At 42.1% G+C, this 27,664-nt stretch overlaps 1 protein-coding gene across 1 annotated transcript; it reads right to left on the bottom strand.

Moving 5' to 3' along the window:
- Nucleotides 1-804: 804 nt before the first annotated feature.
- Nucleotides 805-9,389, bottom strand: LOC121501877 (uncharacterized). The gene is made up of 5 exons (XM_041774398.2): nucleotides 4,099-9,389; nucleotides 3,798-3,985; nucleotides 3,052-3,582; nucleotides 2,706-2,988; nucleotides 805-943 (listed from the first exon to the last, which is right to left on the bottom strand). The coding sequence occupies exons 1-5, from the start codon at nucleotides 9,387-9,389 to the stop codon at nucleotides 805-807; spliced, it is 6,432 nt and encodes a 2,143-aa protein (XP_041630332.2).
- Nucleotides 9,390-27,664: the final 18,275 nt, after the last annotated feature.

Below are 27,664 nucleotides of genomic sequence, written 5' to 3'. Positions count from 1 at the left end.
TATAACTTTGCTGTTTTTCAACATTTTTGCACCATTTTTTAGATATGGCCACTCTATATTATTTAAGAATTTTGGTAAAAATTTTATGAAAATCGGACGACTATATCTTATAGCTGCCATAGGAACGATCGGGAAATTAATCGAAAAAAAATATAACTTCGTTGTTTTTCAACGTATTTTCATCTACTTTAAGTTATAAGCTTTTTTTATTATTCTAGAATTTTGGTATAAATTTTATAAAAATCGGACAACTATATCATATAGCTGCCATAGAAGCGATCGGCAAATGTATAAAATATGTAAAGCTGGGAATGTAAAACTGTAACTGTCAAACTGTAAACATAATAAGTATAGGTAAAATGTAATGAAACTCTGTTTTGTGAGTGTTTTCAGCATTTAAATCTATAATATAAACATCGAAACCAATCTGCAAGGGTATAAAAACTTCGGCGTGCCGAAGTTAGCTTCCTTTCTTGTTTGATTTCAAATAAAAATTGACGGAGAAATCCGGCCTACCGCAAGGACATAATTTTTTTTAGGGTTAAGTTCAACCCTCCCTCAACGGCTCATTTGTGAATATTTCTTGTTCAAAATTTTACAGAATTTAGTTCAAACCTTATGTATTAATGTAGAATAAATGAAATTTGCAAAATTGTCATAGGATCTTTTAAAAAAATTCTGGAAAATAGGCCTTTTTTTGTGGTTCTAAACCCGGATAACCCCTTAATGAAACTAATTTGAATCCCAGAGTCGATTAGGCATTCTAAAAACAAGCATTGATCAGTTGCTGAACGAAAGTAAATCTTAAACAGCATTGCTGGGCACGTACTTCTTTTCAGTGCAGCAGAACCTGGTGATCCATACTGCCACATGCGCAGCAGGCTCCGTGCTCACGCTTAGGTTTGCGGCAGCGAAATGTCCGATGCAGTTGCAGATGAAGCACCTTTTTGGAGGGGCCAAAGCAGGTCCATTCCGGGCCGAAACTTCGGCCCGTCCTGGCCAAGACAGTGGTGGCTTACATAAAGCAACCTTTGCAAACGCCTGCAACAGCTGTGCAGACGAGTTAGAGCAGTGCATGTGTGCTTGTTGTCGCAGAAGAGAGTCGGGAATCCCCTCAATGATGTCGATTAGCTCCTCGTCGTCCATTTGGATGTGTGTGGCTAGCAGTGTTTTTTTCTTGAAATTTATTTATTTATTTATTTATTAAGAATAGCAAATATCTGCAATTTTAAATCCATATCCTTACCTCAGACCGGATAAGGAGTGTTTTTTAATTATATGCTCGGACTCACATCAGGTGGTCAGAGGCAAGGATAGGTGTCTTAAAATATTATTTTTGTTATATTTCAAAATATAACAAAAAGTACAGGTCGTTGCAAAGCAAACATAAAACGCGAAAAGGATCGTGTGCCTCGAAATTAGTTTTGCAAATATCCAAAGCTATAGGTCGAAAGTAAAGTGATGGTCTGGAAGGAACTGAGAAACGTATTTGATTTAGAAGATTACTAGAAAAAATATATCCATTTATTAGTTTATGATGGAACATCACGCCATGGCAGGTCCGACGAACCTTAAGAGAGGTCAGCATAAGGAGGAAGGTGGCGATGTGGGTCCCAGTCTAAACCCGGAAGGGCGAACAAAAGAAATTGTTTCTGTACTGATTCAATAAGGTCCTGATACTTTTTATATTAAGGGGACCATACACACGAACAATATTTGTAACGTGTAACGTTCGACTAATGTACAAAAGGTTTCCAAGGATCTGTATTGGCTGGGCACGCTATATATTCCGGCACTAGCTCGTCGGCTTTGGGGGTGGAGGTCTTGCTCGTACAGATCTTGACACTGTCTACGCATTACTATTAATAGGATCCGAAATGAGCGTGCTTGCGACAATATCTAAAGCTAGTTACTAAACCGGAAGAAAATATGCATAATTAAAAAATAAAAAAAGGAACAGCGGAAAAGGACGAGAGAGAGAGAGAGATAGAGAGAGAGAGAGAGAGAGAGAGAGAGAGAGAGAGAGAGAGAGATTTGTTGTTTGCGAAGCCTGAGATGTCATTAAGCTCGCATTCTGCCCACCCTCCCTTCGACCACCTGCCGCTAGAGGATAACTCTGGTGATCCCTTCTATACCCTAGGACCGCAGAGACATCAGCCGAGTTCAGTTGATTAATTACTTAAGCTTTCATTTTTAAATTTAATTCCTTGATAGTAAACATATTTAATTTCTTGATTATTCTAAGCCTAGATGAAACTATTTAATCGAAATAATACAAAATTAGAATTAAACTGCATGAGTGAATTTTGGGCCTGCAAGTGTATATAAATATATAAGTAAAGTATAATAAGTGTATAAAATGTATGTAAACATGTGCTTAAAAACGGTTGAGATAAGATTGTAAAAAAAATAGTTCAAAAAATGTAATGTTGAAAGAAATAGTTTGTTCAGAGATAATTCATTGATTTGTTCTTTTATAACTAATTCTTATTTCATCTTTTTTAGTGGTTTGCTAATTATTTAATGCTATTCTTTTTTTCAAAATTAAAAAGTTTTTTTTTCAAGAGTCGATTGAAATAATTCAGTTTTAGATTTAATTCATTTTTTTTTGGCATGGTTGAATTTTACTAAGGGATTTTTTTTTTAAATTTGCATGATTTGAGGCATGATCGGTTACGATTTTAAATTTATGCCCCTCCACATACGCCCTAAAATTCTTGAGAGCTGCTACCGCCGCTAGGCATTCTTGCTCGGTAACAGTATAATTACGCTGAGCTTTGTTCAGCTTCTTTGAAAAGAAGGCAATAGGCCGTTCGTCTCCATCTTCAGACACCTGTACTAGAACTGCGCCTATCCCGGTTTTGCTAGCGTCACAATGTATCGCAAAAGGCTTTGCAAAATCGGGGCTGCATAAGACTGGAGCCTTGCTGAGAGAAAGTTTTAAGACTTCGTCCGTTAAACTAAACCTTCGTTTTGAGGTCATTAAGTCTGTTAAAGGAGTTGAGAGTGAAGCAAAATTGGGAACAAACTTGCGATACCACCCACACAAACCCATAAAACTTCGTAGACTTCGTAACGTGTTTGGCAACGGAAAGTTAGTAATGGCGGCCACCTTTTCTGGGTCGGTGCGTATGCCACCATCGCCAATTATATGTCCCAGATATCGCACACGAAGCATGCAGAAATGACTTTTGCCAATGTTGATCGTCAAACCTGCACGCCTTATCTGCAGAGTGATCTCTCTGAGAACTTCAAGATGCCTCCCAAAGCTGGCAGAAACTACCAATAAATCGTCGAGGTAAATAAACACCTCGTTTCTGAGATGAGCTGGCACAACCTTGTCCATTAAACGGGACATTGTGGCGTTGCACAGCCCAAAAGGCATAACCTTAAACTGGTAGAGCGGTCTACCCGGGACAGTGAAAGCCGTTTTGTCTCGCGATGAAACCTCTAAAGGAACCTGCCAATAGGCATCCTTAAGGTCAAGGCTGGATATGAATTCCGCCTTAGGCAAACGACTTAAAATTCCCGCTATCTGAGGAAGAGGGTATGCATCCTGTATAGTTGTGTCCCCTTGTATGTCTGCAACTAACAAGAGGTCATTGTAGGAGGGGTTCCCAGGCAAGAGTAAACACAGGTCGGGATGATTTCCAACGTTATAATTATTATTATTCACTGATTTACTTTAGACTAGATATATATATGTATGTACAGATGGGTGTGTATTCGCAATAGATAAGGCGTTAGACCGGCGGCGTGCGTTCAGCGGCGTTTGCAAGATCAGACTAACTTTTCACCTCTCTTCCATTCTCTTCTTCCCGCATCGTATGCACTGTCCAGCGACGAGTGAGCGATCGGCTGATCGCCACTCTCCCGCACAGTGGGACACGCAGCAAAACTGAACATGCCGCCCGCCAATGCTAGACCTAGCATGAGACATCTCCGCGTGTCCAGTCCATCCTGGGGGTAGTAGGCGGGGCAGAATCTAGAATGGAGACAAGAGACAAACGGTGTGCGCAAGAAATAATTTATTATGATTGAGGTGTACGTGAGAGCGCTTAAGAACGGATTGGCAGTGGACACAGCTTCGACACTGACCGCTTTAATTGGCCTTGCTTGGTTTTAAGGGTTACCACCCGGACTAACGCATCCGCCCCTGGGTGTAACTCGACGACCCGTCCTAACAGCCACTGTGAAGGCGGGAATCGGTCATCCTTGATGATGACAAGGTCGTTCAACTGCAGACCTTCAGCCTCATGACACCACTTCGGTCTCTGCTGCAGATGAGCCAGCCAGTCTCGACTCCAAGCCTTCCAGAAATGGCGAATCATTGACTGCTGGATAAGAAACTGCTCTGCGAAGGACTTGGACTGCGGCCTATACTCCGGAGGCGCCAACATGGAGTCTCCAATTAGAAAATGAGCCGGCGTAAGCACCTCTAGATCGTCAGCATCGGCTGTGAGAGGGCACAGCGGCCGCGAGTTGAGGCATGCTTCTATGCTTATGAGCACCGTAGATAACTCCTCATAGGTGAGCCGTCGATCGGCGATGACCCTCTTAAGGTGGTGCTTCACCGACTTCACATTGGCCTCCCACAGCCCGCCAAAGTTGGGCGATTGAGGTGGATTGAAATGCCAAGTGGCACGCTGCGCAGCGAGCTTTGGGGCTATGAGCTTCTCGTAATCCTCCTGCAGCCTTCCGAATAATGCCTTCATTAGATTATCCGCGCCGATAAAGTTGGTTCCGTTGTCACTGTATAAATGCTGAACCATCCCTCGCCGCCCGGTGAACCGGTCTAAAGCCAGCAAGAAATGCTCCGTGGTGAGACCCGTCACTGCCTCCAAGTGTACAGCCTTCGTCGCCAGACAAATGAAAACGGCTATGTATCCCTTGTAGAAGCTGGTTCCTCTCAAGCGCGCTGCCTTCAGCTCTATAGCGCCTGTGTAGTCAACTCCCGTCGCCAGGAACGGTCGATTAGGGGGGTTGACCCTGCGTAGCGGCAGGTCTCCCATGAGCTGAGCCGAGGTGGTTGGCCGGGTGCGAAAGCACCTCACGCACTTCCGCAGCACCCTTCGAACTGCTTGCCTCCCTGTCAGTATCCAGAACCGCTGGCGAGCGTGGGCCAAGGTCAGCTGCGCACCTCCGTGCAGAGTCAAAGTATGCGAGTACCGTATTACTAGCTCTGTAAAAATATGAGAACTTGGGAGGATTATTGGATGCCGACGTTCGTATGATAGCCCCGAATGGCGCAATCGCCCCCTCACTCGTAAGATTCCCTCCACCACGATCGGTGACAAACTCTGAAGCTTGCTTTTGGAGGGCAGCCGTTTAGAATTCATCAATGCGGCCAGCTCAGACGAGAAGGACTCCCTTTGAACAATGCGCACGATGGCGAGTAAAGCATAGTCGAGCTCCTTAATGCTTAGGGGACCGGTATACCTCTCTCCTTTGCTAATAGCATTGCTTTTGAACCGAATTATAAATGCTGTGACTCTTATGGCCTGGCTGAAACTGGAAAACCTCTCAACCAACGATGGTTGCGGAACTGCCAGGTGAACGCGTACCTTGTCCGCCTTTGCCTCCAGCGCGGCATCGTGTATGTCGACCTGCCCGATCTCCGTCGAAGGCCAGTCATCTTGCTTGCGTGTAAGCCACTCCGGGCCTCGCCACCACAAATCAAAATCCTTTAGCTCGCTCGGAGGAAGCCCTCTTGTCGCACAGTCCGCTGGATTCTCGCTAGTACCTACATGTCTCCATTGCGATGGCGACGAGTGGTCCAGAATGAAGGCGACCCTGTTGGCAACGAACGTCTTCCATCTATTGACGTCCCCGTGCAGCCAATGAAGAAGAATCGTGGCATCCGTCCAATAAAAGGTCTGGATGGGAAGGTCATTTAGCCACCTAGCCGATGTAAGCCATTTCACCAACTTGACGGCTAGCACTGCACCACTCAGCTCCGTTCTTGGTATGGTTAGGGGTTTAGTAGGGGTAACCTTTGATTTTGCGGCCAACAGCGAGACGTAGCACGCTCCATTCCCGTGCTCGAGCCTTAGATAAGTAGTAGCTGCATAGGACGTGGAAGATCCGTCACAAAACGCGTGCAGCTGAGCTGATACTATGGATCCTGGGGAATAATGAATCCACCGCTGTATGCTCAGGCCGTCTATCCCCAGCAAGCCGTCCCGAAATGCTTGCCACCTTTCCGCAAGAGCCTTAGGAACCTCGTCGTCCCAATCCAGAGCCGTCCTAGCGCCGTTGTCCTGCGTTTTCTTAGCCATGGTTACCTCCTTCAATATTAACTTTCCCGAGATGATGACTGGCGCGATGAGACCTAGCGGGTCGAACAGCCTCGCTATGCTCGACAGGATCGTCCTCTTAGTGAAAGTAGGTGGTATCTCAAAATTGACCTGAAATTTGAAGCAGTCCTTATTGGGGAGCCAATACATTCCTAACGCCTTGATCGGATCCGCAGCGTCCCAGTTCAGAGGTGTCCGACTGCATTGATGCTCTGGCGGAATCGATTGCAAAAGGCTCTCTTCGTTGCTGGACCATTTCCGCAACTCCATGCAAGCGGATTTTATAGCACCCGATACCTGGGCCCGTTTATCCTCCGCATCTTCTATCGTATGCCCACCGGAAAGAATGTCGTCCACGTAGATCTCGTCCCTTAATACTTCTTCCGCCTTAGGAAACGAACACCGCTCATCCTTCGCTAATTGTTGAATGACTCTGATCGCCATGAAGGGTGCCGAAGCCGTTCCGAAGGTTAGCGTTGTCAACGCATAAACGTTGATGGACCCATCCGCCGCCCGCCATAAAATCCGCTGATATTGGGCGTCTTCCGGGTGAACATCGATACACCGATACATTTTCTGTATATCCGCCGTGAAAACAAAACGATATTTCCGCCAGTTGAGAATGACTGCAGACATGTCGTTTTGAAGAGTAGGCCCAGTCCACAAAATGTCATTTAAAGATCTTCCATTGCTAGTCCTTGAGGAGGCATCGAAGACGATTCGCTGTTTGGTTGACTGAATTTCCTTCTTAAAGACAGCGTGATGCGGAAGTACACAAGAGGCTACATGCCTGTTCGCGGCCGTACTCCTTAATGTGCTGCTTTCACTGCCCATTGCCGGCGCTATTTGCTCGAGCGCGAAGTATTCCTCAATCTCATCCACATATTTGCTCCAACGGTCTGGATTGTTGGACAGACGCCTTTCCATCTGGAGAAACCGATTAAGCGCCATCTGATGAGACTTTCCCAAGACCATGGTCGGATCGAGATAGGTTTTAAAAGGCAACCTGACCACATAGCGGCCATCCGGTCGACGCACGTGGGTCTCCTGAAAAAACGACTCGCACCAGAGGTCCCCCTCTGTCGCTATAGGGCGATCAGGAACTGACTCGACTTCACAGAAACGCTTCAGCAATGCCTCCGTGTCCAGCAGCACTCGATGACAGCGCAATTGTGTTGCTGCTCTTACTCCTTCGGCACGTCCCGATAGAATCCATCCGAAGCGTGTATTCTGCGCTATAGGCTCGCCGGGCAATCCAATCCTGGTGTCTGGCAGCATGATTTGCGCCAACATGTCCGCTCCTAAGATGAGATCGACTCTCTTCGACCGGGCGTAGCTCGGATCCGCCAGAGGGAGCCCTCGAATATGATTCCAACGCTGCGGCGTGAAGCTAAGGCTAGGCAGACAGGAAGTAACTGAATTGAGAACATATGCTGAATCAACCTCTAGAGAAAAATTTGGATTAATAATACTATTAACTTCGAAATTAACTGTATACTTGCAACGACGACCGCCCCCTGGGCCCACCCCAAAAATCGATGCTCGGGTATTGCACCGTCTCAGATGCAGGGACTGTACGACGTGCTCCGAAACTATGGTTGCCTCAGATCCTTGATCGATGAGAGCATTTATGACCGCTCGTAGCCCGTTGACCGGGTTTCGTACGGCAATACGAGCAGTGGCGAGGAGCACATTTCGGGAGGACCCATTCGCCGAAGTTGCTGAATAGCATCTGTAAGATGCGTCCGGATTCTGGCCCGACGTTGACTGTAGGCCCTGCTGAGGTACGGTCTCCCCAGCTGCATCAGGATGCGTCGCGGCAGACCGAACTGGATGCAGCGGTGTATGGCTTGACGATCGGTCCTGAGCCAATGCTGGGAAATGCAACAGCGTATGATGGCGCTGGCCACAAATTTGGCAGCTCTTATTGCTGGTACAGCGGGAAAGCGCATGTGCTTTACTCAGACAATTAATACATAATTTCGCCCTGGTGACTATGTCCTTCCTCTTATAGCAGTCCAAGGCCAGAAAGGCGGCACAACGACGCAGGATATGGTCACCGCTACAGTGATAACAGGAGCTATTCGGGCGCCTTGAGTGCTCCTGTGCATTATGCACTCGCACTCTCTTGCCTGGGTCGGCAGATCCTGGGCCATTATTGGAGTCGTACGACGAGCTTCGGTTCTCGATCGCATCCATTATGACCAGCCGATCATTCAAAAACGATTCTAAATCCTTATAAGTGGGAACGGTGGCACCGCTCCCTTGGTGGTGCTCCCAAGCGTTGTGGGTCTCCTTGGGCAACTTCGCTGCTATGTAATGCGCCAACCAGTGCTGCCGTTCCCCGTCCAAGGCTTGGACGCGGCGGAATGCAGCCAGGCAAACATTGACCGTGCTCAGCATCGACCGTATGGAATCCGTATTATCCTTTTGCAGCCTGGGCAACGCGTATATCGCGTTCATGTGGTGGGAAAACACTAGACGAGGATTGTTGTACCTTTTAATCATCATTCCCCATGCCACGGCGTAGTTCGTCTCCGTGAGCTGCATTTGACGGATGTCATTATCGCGCCCTACCGGCAACGATTCCTTCAGAAAATGTAACCGCTGTACGTTACTCAAATTATTGTTGTTATGTATGAGGCTCGTGAAAGCGTCATAGTAGCCTGGCCAGTCCACACACGCACCGGAAAACTTGGGAACTGACATCTGTGGCATGTTCAGTCGCACCTCCGGATCAGCGGCTCCACTTGGCAGTGGCTGCAGCTTAGGAGTCTCGGCTTCAAGTCTATCCAAATCCTCTGCGATGGCACAATAGGCGTCCATATAACGCTCCTCGAACTCCGACTGGAAATTTTTCACGGCATAGCTCGATTCAGCAAAACCTTCTAGATTCACGATCACGGCATCAGTCTCCTGGAACGCGCTCCTTAGCTCTTCCACTTGTTGCAACCGCTTCTTTAAATAAATTCTCGTTTTCCTCGATTGTGAATCCTTTTTAAAATTCAGCAGCGTCGATTTAAGGGATTGGGCCCGATTTGCCTGTAAGTTAACTAATTGCTCGAAAGTTGGAGGATCCGAAACAGTTTCCATGCTGACGAGTGTAAAACCAAAACTTAGCGCAACTCACCACCCCAAATAAACATGTAAAGAAGATATTGGTAAATTCTTGTCTCGCACACAATTTGTCACTTACTCCGTTTTGCACACAAGATTTCACCCCGAAGCCACTCAAAGAAACCAAAAGAAGAGAGCGCCTCCGTTCCTTGACCTGCCGTTGATGCGCTTATGTATCGCCGTCTTCTTTTCAGGCAGTTCGCCGAGCCGACTTGCAAACTTAACGCGGCCGCGCGATCTAACGGAATCTATTTACACCCAGTATAATCGACTTTAAATTTTCACAATTGCAAGGTTCCCCTCATGGGCCACCATGTATAGTTGTGTCCCCTTGTATGTCTGCAACTAACAAGAGGTCATTGTAGGAGGGGTTCCCAGGCAAGAGTAAACACAGGTCGGGATGATTTCCAACGTTATAATTATTATTATTCACTGATTTACTTTAGACTAGATATATATATGTATGTACAGATGGGTGTGTATTCGCAATAGATAAGGCGTTAGACCGGCGGCGTGCGTTCAGCGGCGTTTGCAAGATCAGACTAACTTTTCACCTCTCTTCCATTCTCTTCTTCCCGCATCGTATGCACTGTCCAGCGACGAGTGAGCGATCGGCTGATCGCCACTCTCCCGCACAGTGGGACACGCAGCAAAACTGAACACATCCTTTTCCGTGAAGCTGTTTACCTTCCGGCAATCTAGACAGATCCTAATTTTTCCGGGTTTCGTCACCATCACGATGGGAGAAGACCGCGAACTTTCAGACTCCTCTATCACACCCAATTGTATCATTCTATCTATCTTGGCATACATGGCCTTTTCTATTGCGGGTGAGACAGGAAAGTGTCGTTGTTTTATCGGCTTGGCCGTTCCAACATCGATTGAGTGCATTATCAAGTTGGTCTGGCCGAGACCTTCTTGAGCGAAAGACGGAAAACAGTTAATTACATTCATTAACTTGGCTTTGTCAAACTCGGACAATTTATGCTGATCAGCATTGACCTTACGGTCGGGATCAAATTCTAGTGAGGATACATTTAGGCATTTGGGAAGCAGATCATAAAGTTTCCAGAAATCTATGCCTAAGTACAAATTCTGCTTCAGTGATGGTACTACATAAATTTTTAAAGGCCTTTTGATATTGTTGTATTCAACTTCAACTTTCAAATGACCAACTATCTGCTGAGATGTTCTATCAGCAGTTGTAGCGCTGCCTTTAATGGTCTTAAACTCTTTGCTGTCAATTATGTCACTGGCTAGGTTTCCACCGACATAACTAATCGATGCGCCAGAGTCTAATAGTCCGTAAACGGTACGATCGAACATGATTCGCATGATAAAAAGGGTCGAGGATCTTTAGGTCCTGCAGGTAGAGAATTAATATATTCCAGTCCGGCTTTACATGCCTCTTGCCAAATCGGTCATCGTTGCTTGATTCCGAACGCCACTGAAGGTCTTCTGTTTGTATGGCGGCATCGATCCGCCCGCTTTGCAGTTTTTTGAACATTTATTACAGCCGGGTTTGTATGTGTTGGCAGCTCCGCAACCATAGCAAAAGATTCTTCTTTCGGCTACACAGTCCTGATACCTGTGACCTTCCTTGCGGCAGTTCCAGCACAACAAGGACAAGGCTTCGATATCGCCTTCCTTATCAGATTCTGATTCTGGAGGCATCTCCTGTTCTGGACTAAATCACCCTGACAACGCTTAACATCAGACAAGAACGCTTCACGCCTGCGACAAATCTCCCTCAGTTCTGAAACTGATTGAATGTCGATATTCAAGATCTCATGTCTAATTTCTGGACGAAGATTGTTTCGGAGAACCCGAATGAGCTTGTGAGGTGTCCAAGGCTGTTCTAACTGATCGATTAGACTTGAAATGGAGTCATAGAAACAATCGAAGGTTTCGTTCGGCTTTTGTTTGGTGTTCCTAATCAGCTCTTCAAGATCACCGTCATCCCTACTATGTCGAAACTGTAGACGCAAAGCTGAACAAAATCTATCCCATCGGACTTCGCCATGCGCCTTGTGATATCTCCAATAAAATTCATTAGCTTTTCCTTCGAAAAGCACGCTAGCATTTCTACAAAGAACTGTGAAATTGTTGCCTAACGTTTCCTTGGTTAATGCTTCAACGCGGTAAATAAAATTGTCTACTGACACTCCTACACCGGAAAATTTTATTTTCCAGCCGTTCAAAATATGAACTACTTTATCTGGTCGATTTAATAAATCAGATTCGGCACTTCGTAGCGACGCAGGAGAACAGGGAGCTAAAATCTCTTGCCTAGAATTCACCCCGGTTTCTTCTCTTGTGTCGATCCTATTGTAATCGCTTCCGAACTGTTGAGGATTGAAAGGTTGACTTCGCTCTCTCGTAGTTCTATTAGCACCTTGATCGGACATTACCCTTGACATAGCTTCAGAAACGGACTTTTGAATGGAATCGGCCATACTTTCGGTAAGTGTAGCTAGCAATCTTCTCTCCATTGCTAGTAAAGTAATGGCATTTGCAGTTATAACGCTTGGATTAGTATTACCGCTGTTAATGGTATTGGAAATGTATCCTGACGTCGAAGCTATATCGTCTGATAATTGTCTGTCCGCGTTGTCTGCGGGCTGACGGTTCTTCGCTTGGCTACGAGTTTGTCGGCAATCTCCACTCTTCGGGAGTGTTGGCCTACAGGAAGCTTTGCACACCGGACACAGTGCACTTTTCTTCCAATGCTCCTCTAAGCATCGCTTATGAAATTCATGCTGACATGATGTAGTGCAAACCTCTACTATGTATACTTCGTCCTTGCATATCGGACAGACGATGTTTGCACCCCTTCTGGTTGCCCTTTCCGGTGTATGGTCTACCCCCATCATGAATAAGGACGATAATAAAATTATTTTTTTTTTTGCAAATGAAATGTGTATAAACGGTAAGATAATAGTTTCTTCAAAAATATCAGTGGTCCGATAATAGATTACGTGATAAGATATAAGAGGTACGCAATAGCTTCAAAAAAAATATATATGCGGAACGATAATAGTTCAGCAAAAATCGAAATCTTTGAAACTAACAAAAAAATCTAAATAACGTAATCAGGAAATATTAACTGAACTCTTAGCTTGATGCTCTACGACGAAGGGTATCTATATTTTTACAAAATCTCTCAGAACTTAGGAAATAAAAGAAAGGGGAAAGAAGTTACCTACTCTTTTTGGACTTGGTCAGCGGATTGTTCGAAAACATACTCGCTTGTATTCCAACTCCGGATTAAAAGCGTATAAATCGTCTATTCACAAAAAGGGAAAACAAATCATAACCTCTTTCTGGATATGGCACAGCTCGTGAGTCAGTATTTTCCATATAGAGAAGTATATGTACTAATTTAATTTCTTAAAGGTGGTTAGCTCAAAGACTCGACATTTGAATCCGGGACAGAAAATCTACCTAGTTCTGGTTTCGGCTTCTGCGATCCTCGGTTCAAGACACCTTGTCCTCTCGGCTATTTATAGAAAAATTCTCTCTTAAATTCTTAATTTTCGGACAGTCGGGATTACTAATAGTCACTCGATCTGTTTACCAGGAATTTTTTAAAACTTTAAGAAAGAACTTTGAAAAGAGTAAAGAAAAATGTTAAAGACTGTTAAATTTATGCATCTGTGAGTCTCAATAAATTAAACTGTATTCATTAAGGCCCCACAAGTTGGACTCCACTTTTTTTATTAATAATAATTAATTATCACTGTAACGTGTAACGTTCGACTAATGTACAAAAGGTTTCCATGGATCTGTATTGGCTGGGCACGCTATATATTCCGGCACTAGCTCGTCGGCTTTGGGGGTGGAGGTCTTGCTCGTACAGATCTTGACACTGTCTACGCATTACTATTAATAGGATCCGAAATGAGCGTGCTTGCGACAATATCTAAAGCTAGTTACTAAACCGGAAGAAAATATGCATAATTAAAAACCAAAAAAAGGAACAGCGGAAAAGGACGAGAGAGAGAGAGAGATAGAGAGAGAGAGAGAGAGAGAGAGATTTGTTGTTTGCGAAGCCTGAGATGTCATTAAGCTCGCATTCTGCCCACCCTACCTTCGACCACCTGCCGCTAGAGGATAACTCTGGTGATCCCTTCTATACCCTAGGACCGCAGAGACATCAGCCGAGTTCAGTTGATTAATTACTTAAGCTTTCATTTTTAAATTTAATTCCTTGATAGTAAACATATTTAATTTCTTGATTATTCTAAGCCTAGATGAAACTATTTAATCGAAATAATACAAAATTAGAATTAAACTGCATGAGTGAATTTTGGGCCTGCAAGTGTATATAAATATATAAGTAAAGTATAATAAGTGTATAAAATGTATGTAAACATGTGCTTAAAAACGGTTGAGATAAGATTGTAAAAAAAATAGTTCAAAAAATGTAATGTTGAAAGAAATAGTTTGTTCAGAGATAATTCATTGATTTGTTCTTTTATAACTAATTCTTATTTCATCTTCTTTAGTGGTTTGCTAATTATTTAATGCTATTCTTTTTTTTCAAAATTAAAAAGTTTTTTTTCAAGAGTCGATTGAAATAATTCAGTTTTAGATTTAATTCATTTTTTTTTTTGGCATGGTTGAATTTTACTAAGGGATTTTTTTTTTAAATTTGCATGATTTGAGGCATGATCGGTTACGATTTTAAATTTATGCCCCTCCACATACGCCCTAAAATTCTTGAGAGCTGCTACCGCCGCTAGGCATTCTTGCTCGGTAACAGTATAATTACGCTGAGCTTTGTTCAGATTCTTTGAAAAGAAGGCAATAGGCCGTTCGTCTCCATCTTCAGACACCTGTACTAGAACTGCGCCTATCCCGGTTTTGCTAGCGTCACAATGTATCGCAAAAGGCTTTGCAAAATCGGGGCTGCATAAGACTGGAGCCTTGCTGAGAGAAAGTTTTAAGACTTCGTCCGTTAAACTAAACCTTCGTTTTGAGGTCATTAAGTCTGTTAAAGGAGTTGAGAGTGAAGCAAAATTGGGAACAAACTTGCGATACCACCCACACAAACCCATAAAACTTCGTAGACTTCGTAACGTGTTTGGCAACGGAAAGTTAGTAATGGCGGCCACCTTTTCTGGGTCGGTGCGTATGCCACCATCGCCAATTATATGTCCCAGATATCGCACACGAAGCATGCAGAAATGACTTTTGCCAATGTTGATCGTCAAACCTGCACGCCTTATCTGCAGAGTGATCTCTCTGAGAACTTCAAGATGCCTCCCAAAGCTGGCAGAAACTACCAATAAATCGTCGAGGTAAATAAACACCTCGTTTCTGAGATGAGCTGGCACAACCTTGTCCATTAAACGGGACATTGTGGCGTTGCACAGCCCAAAAGGCATAACCTTAAACTGGTAGAGCGGTCTACCCGGGACAGTGAAAGCCGTTTTGTCTCGCGATGAAACCTCTAAAGGAACCTGCCAATAGGCATCCTTAAGGTCAAGGCTGGATATGAATTCCGCCTTAGGCAAACGACTTAAAATTCCCGCTATCTGAGGAAGAGGGTATGCATCCTTTTCCGTGAAGCTGTTTACCTTCCGGCAATCTAGACAGATCCTAATTTTTCCGGGTTTCGTCACCATCACGATGGGAGAAGACCACGAACTTTCAGACTCCTCTATCACACCCAATTGTATCATTCTATCTATCTTGGCATACATGGCCTTTTCTATTGCGGGTGAGACAGGAAAGTGTCGTTGTTTTATCGGCTTGGCCGTTCCAACATCGATTGAGTGCATTATCAAGTTGGTCTGGCCGAGACCTTCTTGAGCGAAAGACGGAAAACAGTTAATGACATTCATTAACTTGGCTTTGTCAAACTCGGACAATTTATGCTGATCAGCATTGACCTTACGGTCGGGATCAAATTCTAGTGAGGATACATTTAGGCATTTGGGAAGCAGATCATAAAGTTTCCAGAAATCTATGCCTAAGTACAAATTCTGCTTCAGTGATGGTACTACATAAATTTTTAAAGGCCTTTTGATATTGTTAAAGACTGTTAAATTTATGCATCTGTGAGTCTCAATAAATTAAACTGTATTCATTAAGGCCCCACAAGTTGGACTCCACTTTTCTTATTAATAATAATTAATTATCACTGTAACGTGTAACGTTCGACTAATGTACAAAAGGTTTCCATGGATCTGTATTGGCTGGGCACGCTATATATTCCGGCACTAGCTCGTCGGCTTTGGGGGTGGAGGTCTTGCTCGTACAGATCTTGACACTGTCTACGCATTACTATTAATAGGATCCGAAATGAGCGTGCTTGCGACAATATCTAAAGCTAGTTACTAAACCGGAAGAAAATATGCATAATTAAAAAATAAAAAAAGGAACAGCGGAAAAGGACGAGAGAGAGAGAGAGAGATAGAGAGAGAGAGAGAGAGAGAGAGAGAGAGAGAGAGAGAGAGAGAGAGAGAGAGAGAGATTTGTTGTTTGCGAAGCCTGAGATGTCATTAAGCTCGCATTCTGCCCACCCTACCTTCGACCACCTGCCGCTAGAGGATAACTCTGGTGATCCCTTCTATACCCTAGGACCGCAGAGACATCAGCCGAGTTCAGTTGATTAATTACTTAAGCTTTCATTTTTAAATTTAATTCCTTGATAGTAAACATATTTAATTTCTTGATTATTCTAAGCCTAGATGAAACTATTTAATCGAAATAATACAAAATTAGAATTAAACTGCATGAGTGAATTTTGGGCCTGCAAGTGTATATAAATATATAAGTAAAGTATAATAAGTGTATAAAATGTATGTAAACATGTGCTTAAAAACGGTTGAGATAAGATTGTAAAAAAAATAGTTCAAAAAATGTAATGTTGAAAGAAATAGTTTGTTCAGAGATAATTCATTGATTTGTTCTTTTATAACTAATTCTTATTTCATCTTCTTTAGTGGTTTGCTAATTATTTAATGCTATTCTTTTTTTTCAAAATTAAAAAGTTTTTTTTCAAGAGTCGATTGAAATAATTCAGTTTTAGATTTAATTCATTTTTTTTTTTGGCATGGTTGAATTTTACTAAGGGATTTTTTTTTTTTAAATTTGCGGCCGTGATATTTATTTTTTTTTTTTTGTTTATAAGGATTTAATTAGTACCGATATATTTGTTTTCTGGTTTATTAACATTATAGTAAACTCACACAGCTGGCTCCTCGGCGGACGATCGATCTCCCGACGCAGGCAGGCTGGAAAAAACATCAAGGCATTCCTGCTTTGATATGGGGTTATCCTTTATCCTTATAAACGTATAATCTTTTAAATAAACCGAAAAAAAAACTTTTTTCAAGAGGAGAATAACCTTAAATTTAGCTGTGCACTCGATGAATCATAATTTAAACATATTTTCTAACTAATTATTTTATCAAATTAAATTTTTTTTAATATAGTTGTTTTACTTCATGATCAATTCTTTTAACTATTCTTTTAAAAGCTTTTCTTTTTAATTTACGTTAAGGCATGTTGAGGAATTTCTCCCAGTGCAGCAAAGTGCACTTGTCATGCACGTGGGATTTATTATTTTTTTCCACGAGCTGAATATCCTTTTTGGAGGTTAAAAAAAATTACGGCAAAAATCTTTGCACCGCGGAAAATTCACATGATGAATATAAAGAAATGGATTTAGAGTTGATCTAGATTGGCATTATTTAATCCGCGGGAGATTGGCCGAGAAGATTCCTCATCTAGCAACACAAAGGTACTCCCTGCTGCCACTGCTGAGCGATGAAAAGTCAGGGCCGCTCCAGAAGGCGCTGCCGTTCGCTGGGCAAATGGGGTGCTCCCCAAGGCAAATCCGCAAGCTGACGAACACGGTGCTCCCAAAGATCAGATCGCTGATTAACGCGGGCTTTCCTCCGCGCCGCTTGGATTGGCGGCAGGTGCGGGTGCTCCTCTGGGCAACTCCGAACTACCAGCCAAAGTAGGTGCTCCTTGGAACAGATAAGGACTGCCGGCCTATGTGGGTGCTCCCCCGGACAACGGACGCAGATAAAGTGGGCAGCTAGCGAATGAAAGCGATCGATGTAAAAAGAAAACCCTCGAACGCTGATAAATTCTCTACCAACCTTGGAACTCCACTCGCACAGGTTTGCCGTGGCGGCCGTGGTGGCCGAGGCGACCGTATCGGGAAAAGTGGAGTTTTTCAGCCTTCACAAAAGCCAAAATCAATTAGCACAAAATCATTAGCAGAAATAACTCACTTTTTGAAATAAATTATTGTATAAAAAAAATCACTTTTCGAACTTTGATCCGCGTGCTTTTATTTAACCACACTTTGAAAAATTGGCACAAGAAAAATTTTTTTTACGTCTGTCTGCTCCGCCGGTTCAATAGAAAAGAAAGCTCAAAACTCATGCGGCGTTGGCTTCGACCATTGCCGGAAATTTTTATCAGCTGAGAAATCCGCCATCTCGGCTTATAGCAAGCTTTTCCAACCAGATGATTCAAACACGACCTGGCATCACTCCCAAAGATATCAATTAGTATTTTTGTTTTTAATTAAACACTAATTACTGATACTAAATTGGGGTTACATCTGGCCAGTCTTAACTGGTCTTTTACAACCAATTTTGAAGCATGCTTCTAGGCAGAACATAACTAAAACGTTCTTCAGGCGCCGCTACATATTCGAATATGGGCCGAACCAGGGATATATATAAGAGTTTTGTAGTGTAGGGATCAACGAATTCCTTAGACCATCGTTTTACGAAAGCAAAGACAGCCTTTGCTTACCAACAATTATACCGATGTGATTGGTGAAGCTCAAATTATGGGTAAATAGAACTCCAAGATCCGTTACAGAATGGATACGTTCAAGAACACTTGTGCCTAAGAAATAGTTAGCATGGGAACAATTGTTTGCGGTAAAACGACATGTATTTACATTTAGAGTTGTTAAGAAACAATAAATTGTGAGTGCACCAGGACAAGATGTTGTTTAAATCAGCTTGCAAAAGCTGAGCAGAGTCAGGATTCACAAGAGGCAAACATAAGAGTGGAGAATAACTTGGGGAAGATCATTTATAAAAATGCCAAATAGAAGAGAACTGAAGTGGCTCCCTTGAGGAAAATCAGAAGTCACGTGAACAAGATTTGAGAATGAACCCTTGAATGCAACTCTTTGAGAACGGTTCGACAAATATGTATAAATCCACTTGATCAACGTGACCGTAAAACCCAAAAGACAAAGTTTCTTTAGCAGTAACTGATGATTCACCGAATCGAAGGCTTTGCTGAAATCTGTAAAGATAACATCGGTTTGGGTGTTATTATTCAACGCGTTTCTAATGACAGCAAAAAACTCAAGGAGATTTATAGACGTTGATCTGCGTTTCATAAAGCCATGCTGAGAGGGGGACATTGAGCTACATTGGTGCTGAAGCTGAGTAGTAATTAGAAATTCGAAAAATTTGGGAATCGCACTAAGTTTTGCTATATCTCTATAGTGTTCAATATTAGATTTACTGCCGTTTTTATGAAGCGGAATGATAAAAGATTCTTTCCAAACTTCGGGGAAAAACGAATGCTGAAGTGATAACTGAAAAAGTCTAGACAGTGGTCTACATAATAAGCTGGCACAATTTCTCAGAACGCAGCTAGGTACAAGATCTGGAGGAGAAGGAAAGTTTGATTGTTCTGAGATTATGAAGACCATCATCTTCGCTGATTACAGGCATAAAAATGCAATTGGAGTGCGGGAGTGGAAAAGAATACTCTCAGTTATTATCGAAATTAATTCGCGATATCAGGCTCATTGGAAGCGGAGGCATTATTGAATTGAAGACATGATGAAAATTGTTGAGATTTCCGTTTCGAGTTTACGAAAGCGTAAAATTACTTCGGGTTAGCCTGAAACTCAATTTAACTCTGATTTAAGTGGTTTCTGTAGCATTCATAATTGTGTGCTAAGAATTTTTACGAGCAGTTAAATATCTCGAATAGTCGATTTGGAGACCAGATTTGCTATACTTTTTAAACAGTCTGGATTTCAGATTTTTTAGATAAGAAAGCCGACGAGAAAACCAAGGGGGCTTATGAGAAACTTCTGGTGAGGGAAAAGAAAGGACATACATGTCGAAAACTGCGTACATAGAAACGCTTAACGATGTCTGTCCTTTGTGGAGTTCAAGAAAGTCCAATCCGTTAAAGATAAGTGGTGGTTCTTTTATGTTCATCATCTCTCTTCGCCAAGCTTTGAGTTGGACGTGCTTTACATCGCTCTACATTTATTCAAAGTTTTCTAAGTGAAATTCTATTTATCAAAGCCCAAAATTTTGGCAAGTGGTCGGTGTTTCCGTGAACTTCGTAATCAAGAAACAACCGAACCTTTGTAAATAAAGTCTGTGACTTTATCATCGTAAAACAATTTCGGTTTTACAATTGCCTTGAATTTCTACTCTTGTGCATTGTGTCTACCGCTTAGCGCTGCATCGCCTTGTGTTGTTGTTGGCGCTAGCTGTTTCAATAACACAAATTTCTTATTTTTCGGCGCTTAGATAAAAGCTTTTATTTGTGCGCTTTTCGCTTTCTGTTTTGATCGGTCTGTTCGCCGCGAAACTTAAACAATTTTTTTTTTTAACAATTTGATAATTTGTTTTGATCGGCTCTTTTCGTCGCGCAAATAAATTAAAACAATTTGTAATATACTTGTATAAAGTACGTGTTGTTTCCCTAAGTGCCCGAACGGCCAAAAAATTTCTTCGCGGCAGGTCACTATTTACTGCTGGCTCTGCGATAATATCGCTCACGTTGGATGTGCCGATCTGGGGCAAAATGGATCGCGTATCTCCGATCGCATTCGAGAAAATGCTGGATTGGACTGGACGTGCCCGAGCTGCCTGCATATCAAATCCGAGATGCGGGTCTTCATGAGGCAAACTCACCTGGAGTTTCAGTCGTTGGCGGCCCGCTTTAAGGAGTTGTCAACTCGTTTCTAAAACTGCTAAGTGACCCCGCAAACAAAAACATAAGCAACCTGTCTGATGAGTTCTTATCTCTTCCAGGCTTCCTTATGCAGTTCAGCCCACGTGCCAAGCCCGTAGCTGTGGATAACAGCTCTTGTGAAGATGCTGCATCGATCCCAACTTCTCTCAGCAACCTATCAACGTTGTCCAGGTATCCACGTTGGATGCTGCAGCCTCTGATGAAGTTGCTGCACCGGTCCCTATTCTCGGACGGGGAGAAGAGTTTGTGGCAGGTCGTATCCAGGTTTACGATTATTTTATCTACGTTTCATGTTCGTATATTCCACCTAGGTCTGACACTGATATTTATATGCAGCATTTATTCTTAATTCAAGAAATTCATTCTTCCCTTGGTGCTAATGACCACCTTATCGTCACGGGTGATTTCAATCTGCCCTCCATTTCATGGATGCCCTTACCTGATTCAAATGTTCATGTTCCCACCTCACCACGCGAGTTTATTCATTGTCTCATTGACCACTCATTGGGACAATTAAACTTCGTTAGGAACTGCAGTAATAACGTTTTAGAGATCATCTTTGTCTCTGAGTTTGCCTACGTCACTAGAATTGACCCTCTTTCTAGTCCTGAGGACGCTTATCATCCCACTTTGGAGCTAACCCTTGAAGCCTCCACTCCATTACTATTGTGTCCGGAAGCTGAGCCTGCAACGTTTCGTTGCTTTCGAAAAGCTAAGTTTACAGAAATGAACCACCACTTATCCTTAACGGATTGGACTTTCTTGAACTCCACAAAGGATCCCTTAGACATCGTTAAGCGTTTCTATGAAATAATGTACGCAGTTGTCGACATGTATGTCCCTTCATTTCCCTCACCAGAAGTTTCTCATAAGCCCCCTTGGTTTTCTCGTCGGCTTTCTTATCTAAAAAATCTGAAATCCAGACTGTTTAAAAAGTATAGCAAATCTGGTCTCCAAATCGACCATTCGAGATATTTAACTGCTCGTACAAATTTCCTAGCACACAATGAATGCTACAGAAACTACTTAAATCGGTTCAAAATTGAGTTTCAGGCTAACCCGAAGCAATTTTACGCTTTCGTAAACTCGAAACGGAAATCTCAACAATTTCCATCATGTCTTCATTTCGATAATGCCTCCGCTTCCAATAAGCCTGATATCGCGAACCTGTTCACAAAATTCTTCCAGACTACATACTCACAAATTCAATTTGATAATAACTCAGAGTATTCTTTTCCACTCCCGCACTCCAATTGCATTTTTATACCCTTGCAGGGTATTATAATTTCAGTCAGAAGTTTGCAACGCAGTGAAGGAGACCTTTGCGACCCTATAAAGTTTATATATTCTTGATCAGCATCAATAGCCGAGTCGATCTAGCCATGTCCATCCGTCCGTCCGTCTGTCCGTCTGCCCGTTTCTACGCAACCTAGTCCCTCAGTTTTAAAGCTATCTGAATGAAACTTTGCATATAGTCTTTTATATACTCTCACTGCTATATATGTCGGAACGGGCCGGATCGGACGACTATATCATATAGCTGTCATATAAATGTTCGATAAATATTTAAAAAAAAAATTATAACTTGGCTGTTTTTCAACATTTTTGCATCTTTTTTTAGATATGACCATTTCCAAATTTTGATAATAATTTTATGAAAATCGGACGACTATATCATATAGCTGCCATAGAAGCGATCGGTAAATGTAGAGAAAATGTTGTTCAGGTCAGGAGCTTATGTTCCCCCCCCCGGCGACTCCGAAGCGCTCCCGCTTCTTCAAACCTCCTCAGCTCGCGCTCTCGCTCTCAGTTTGCGCTCCCACTCTTCTAGCGGATGCTTCGGCTCTGGCCGATCGTCGCATCGCAGAGCGGCCGCTCCCGCTCTCCTAGTTTTGATCTCCCACTCCCGCTTGTATAGTTTTAATTACTTTTGTAAATCTTTTCGAATTTCTATTTACTACTTAGCTTCAGCACCGTCTACAAATCTCCTTGAGTTTGTTGCTGTCATTAGAAACGCGTTGAATAATAACACCCAAACCGATGTTATCTTTACAGATTTCAGCAAAGCCTTCGATTTGTTGAATCATCAGTTACTGCTGAAGAAACTTTGTCTTTTGGGTTTTCCGGTCACTTATTTGTACTTACTTACTTGTCGAACCGTACTCAAAGAGTTGCATTCAAGGGTTCATTTTCAAACCTTGTTCACGTGACTTCTGGTGTTCCTCAAGGGAGCCACCTCGGTCCTATTCTATTTGGCATTTTTATAAATGATCTGCCCCAAGTTATTTTCCACTCTTATGTTTGCCTCTTGTGAATCCTGACTCTGCTCAGCTTTTGCAAGCTGATTTAAACAACATCTTGTCCGGGTGCACTCACAATTTATTGTTTCTTAACAACTCTAAATGTAAATACATGTCGTTTTACCGCAGAAATTGTTTCCAGACTAACTATTTCTTACGCACGAGTGTTCTTGAACATATCCACTCTGTAACGGATCTTGGTGTTCTATTTACCCACAACTTGAGCTTCACCGATCACATCGGTATAATTGTCTGTAAAGCAAAGGGTGTTTTTGCTTTCGTAAAACGATGGTCTAAAGAATTCGATGATCCGTACATTACAAAACTCTTATATATATCCCTGGTTCGGCCCACATACTCGAATATTGTTCGTATGTATGGGCCCCCCAATATACAAAGTATCAGGACCTTATCGAATCGGTACAGAAAAAATTCCCTTTGTTCGCTCTTCAGGGTTTAGACTGGGACCCAAATAGCCGATTTTCTCCTTATGATGACAGACTACGCCTTTTGGACCTGCCCTCTCTTAAGGATCGTCGGACCTGCCACGGCGTGATGTTCCTTTATAAATTAATAAATGGACATTTTTTTTCAAGTAAGCTTCTAAATCAAATACGTTTTTCAGTTCCTAGTTCTAGGCCATCACGTTACTTTCGGCCTATAGCTTTGGATTTTTGTAAAACTAATTTCGAGGCACACGATCCTTTTCGCGTTTTATGTTCGCTTTACAACGACCTGCACTTTTTGCTATTTTTAAACCCTTGCAGGGTATTATAATTTCAGTCAGAAGTTTGCAACGCAGTGAAGGAGACCTTTCCGACCCTATAAAGTATATATATTCTTGATCAGCATCAACAGCCGAGTCGATCTAGCCATGTCCGTCCGTCCGTCTGTCTGTTCGTCCGTCTGTCCGTCCGTCTGTCCGGCCGTCTGTCCGTCCGTCTGTCCGTCCGTCTGTCCGTCTTTCCGTCCGTCTGTCCGTCCGTCTGTCCGCCCGTCTGTCCGCCCGTCCGTCTGTCCGTTTCTACGCAAACTAGTCCCTCAGTTTTAAAGCTATCTGAATGAAACTTTGCATATAGTCTTCTATAAAGTCTCACTGCTATATATGTCGGAACGGGCCGGATCGAACGACTTTATTATATAGCTGCCATACAAATGTTCGATACATTTTTAGAAAAAAATATTATAACTTGGCTGTTTTTCAATATTTTGCATCATTTTTGAGATATTTTATATTATTCCAGAATTTTCGTAAAAATTTTATGAAAATCGGACGACTATATCATATAGCTGCTATAGGAACGATCGGAAAATTAATAGGAAAAAAATTATAACTTCGTTGTTTTTCAACATATTCTTATCTACTTTTAGATATGAGTTTCTTTTATTATTTCAGAATTTTGGTAAAAATTTTATGAAAATCGGACAACTATATCATATAGCTGTTATAGAAGCGATCGGTAAATGTATACAATATGTAAAACTGGGAATGTAAAACTGTAACTGTCAAACTGTAAACATAATAAGTATAGGTATAATGAAATGAAACAATGTTTTGTGTGTTTTCAGCATTATAATTTATAATATAAATATCAAAACCAATCTGCAAGGGTATAGAAACTTCGGTGTGCCGAAGTTAGCTTCCTTTCTTGTTTGAAATGTCATTAGACTTCAACAAAATAAATATTTTAAGACACCTATTCTTGCCTCTGACCACCTGATGTGAGTCGGAGCATATCATTAAAAAACACTCCTTATCCGGTCTAAGGTAAGGATATGGATTTATAATGGCACATATTTTCTATTTCTTAATAATAAATAAAAAAAAATAAATAAAATATTGTTTTCTTTCATTTATTAAAATATTATTCACGCCAGAAAGGCGCCTAATTTCTGGAAGCAGTGTGATCCCGCTACCAGTCTCCGATGATCCCGTAAGCGCTCTCTTTCTCTCCCTCTCCCTCCGGACTTCCAGTCCATAGAGCTTCTAATCCGCTCTCCCTAGCTTCAGTTTTGTTCTTTGTTAGTACCAATTTATCTACGACTAAATAAAGTAAAACCCGAAAGTCCTACGTGTTATTATTTAACGAGTGCATTTCAGGTTATAGCCGCCCCCCTCCAACATTTGGTCCATCATAGCCGGACTGCATCGTTTGCACCAGCAGCTCCGGTGGCTTTAACACCGCACCAGATAAGTTTCCAATACATTATTGCTGCCGGTCATACAGTTAGGTTTTGCGAAGCTCAATTCGTCTTAACTTCTCTGTATGATTATTGTCTAAATCCAAGTTCGATTAATCCGACACTACGGCAGCATAATAACTTCAAAAAATCCAAAATAATTCGGTTTCCACATTTTCTACATTTGTTTCAAATTTCTGTGCCGAAATCCAAAAGTGTATGTTTAAATCTGTTATATAACAAGAAAGTAAGCTAACTTCGGTACGCCGAAGTTTGTATACCCTTGCAGATTGGTTTTCATATTTTTATTATATTATAAATTATAATGCCAAAAACAGACACTAAACTGAGTTTCATAACATTTTTTCTATACTTATTATGTTTACAGTTTGACAGTTACAGTTTTACATTCCCAGTTTTACATTTTCTCTGCATCTCTACGGATCGCTTTTATGGCAACTATATGATATAGTTGTCCGATTTTCCTAATATGGTTACCAAATTCTGAAATAATACTAAAAGCTCATTTCTCTAAGTAGATGAAAATACGTTGAAAAACAACGAAGTTATAATTTTGTCTATTATTTTCCCGATCGTTCCTATGGCAGCTATATAGTCGTCCGATTTTCATGAAATTTTTATCGAAAATCTGAAATAATAAAGAATGGCCATATCTAATGGTGCATAAATGTTGAAAAACAGACAAGTTATAATTTTTTTTCTAATATGATATAGTCGTCCGATCCGGTCCGTTCCGACATATATAGCAGTGAGAGTATATAGAAGAATATATGCATAGTTTCATTCAGATAGCTTAAAAAATGAGGGACTAGTTTGCGTAGAAACGGACAGACGGACGGACAGACGGACAGACGGACGGACAGACGGACATGGCTAGATCGACTTGGCTGTTGATACTGATCAAGAATATATATACTTTATAGGGTCGGAAAGGTCTCCTTCACTGCGTTGCATAAAACACAAAGCGCGCGCACAAAACACTCAAAACAACAACACAATGAGTTCGATGGCAAAGCGATCCAGGAAGGAGACTCAGCTCGACCAGGACGGATCCCGGCCCTCAGATGCCCAGTTGCTGCAAAAATTCGATCTGAAATTCGCTGACCTAAAGGAGAGCTTGACTGGCTTCCTGGAGAAGAAACTTCAACCGATGACCGAGAAATACGACCAGCTATGCCAGCTGGTGGCCAAATTGGAGAACGAGGTGAGAGAGATGGGCGCGTTGAAGCAGCGGGTCTCGGAGCTGGAGAAGAAGCTAGCGGATACCCAAAGCGATAAACGCGTCGAGGCGCTCGAGGCCAGGCTAGTGGCAACTTGCAATGCGCAGGCAGAGGCAGAAATCGCATGCGACTTGCGCTGGCATGGAGTCCCACAAACGGATGGGGAGAACCTGAGGGCACTTTTCCACGCACTCTGCTTCTCACTTGAGCTAACTCCTCCGCCCAAAATACGAAATATTTTTCGCGTGCGACCAAAACAACCCGCACATTCTATAGTTGATCCGATCATAATTATAAAGTTGGACCACGTGAGCGATAAAGCGATGCTCTTACGTGCAGTGGCTGCATTCCGGCGAAATAATAAAACGCAACTAAGCTTAAAGCTTATAGGCCTAGACTCGCCAGCGTTTATCTACATAAACGAGCAGCTGACGAAACCGAAATATGAAATATTCAAACGAGCAATGCATCTCAAACGGATAAAGCGCTTATCAGCTGTTTTCACTCGGCGAGGGGAGATATTCGTGAAGGAACGAGTAGGTGCAGAGGCTAGGTGCTTGCAGAGCTTTGGCGATCTGGATCATCTGGAGTTGGAGATGGGGCTCGGTAATGAGTCCCTTACTTTAGAAGTTTCAAGTGTTGGAGCTTTACAAAATAGTTCTTTTCGCGCCTAAACGTAGTTTAAAATGCATTTTTTATTTAAAAAGTTTAGTAATATTTAAAAACAGTCGCTGTAATAGGAAGCTTATATTTATTGTGGGAGTCTTTAAATTTAGAATAATTCTTGATAAAATGCTAATAATTTTAAAATTTATTAATATAACATGGAAGACAACATAAATCAAAATAGTCAAAATAGCCGCGCGTTACTGCGCATTCTTGGAAAGCAGAGATCTGGTCTAAAAATCTGTCATATAAATGCTCAAAGCCTGACTAAAAAAATTGAAGAATTTAGGTATCTCTTTATCGACTCAGAAATAGATGTTATATGTATATCTGAAACATGGTTTGTCCCGAATATTTGTGATGTCTTAGTTGAATGTGATGGCTTTAACTTGTATCGTTCTGATCGTGAAAGTCATGGTGGAGGGGTTGCAATGTATGTGAACAAAAAATTGAAGTCCAAATTTGTATGTAAACATCCTGCTTGTAGTTCTGTGGAATATTTATTTGTAGAAATTAAATATAAGTTACAACAGACTGCAAAAATGCTGATTGGGTGCGCCTATCGGCCTAATTGTCGGACCAACTATGATAACATTACAAGTATCCTAGCTGATTTGTCAACAAAATATGCAGATGTTATTCTTGCAGGTGACTTTAATAGTGATTTAATAAGAGAATCACATCTTACAAATAATATGGAGTCGCTAGGGTTAAATGTAGTAAACACTACTTCCCCTACGCATTTTTGCAACACTCGCAGCTCATTACTAGATGTGTTCTTTGTGACTAATACTGACAAAGTAGCTTTATATGACCAGCTAATCGTCCCGTCTTTTTCGAAACATGACCTCATCTTTCTGACATA

This window comes from Drosophila kikkawai, chromosome 3R, assembly GCF_030179895.1.
Source record: "Drosophila kikkawai strain 14028-0561.14 chromosome 3R, DkikHiC1v2, whole genome shotgun sequence".
In the NCBI taxonomy this organism is placed as follows: Eukaryota; Metazoa; Arthropoda; class Insecta; order Diptera; family Drosophilidae; genus Drosophila; species Drosophila kikkawai.
This window is presented reverse-complemented; position numbering and strand designations above follow the sequence as displayed.

Excerpts from the sequence above, each read along its gene's own strand:
- LOC121501877 (XM_041774398.2), bottom strand. The coding sequence starts at position 9,389 with ATGGAAACTGTTTCGGATCCTCCAACTTTCGAGCAATTAGTTAACTTA. Across the intron at positions 3,583-3,797 it reads AAGAAGAGAATGGAAGAGAG|ACATACAAGGGGACACAACT; the intron begins GTGAAAAGTTAG and ends TGTTAGTTGCAG. Across the intron at positions 944-2,705 it reads GCTCTCAAGAATTTTAGGGC|GTGCTTCATCTGCAACTGCA; the intron begins GTATGTGGAGGG and ends CCCTCCAAAAAG.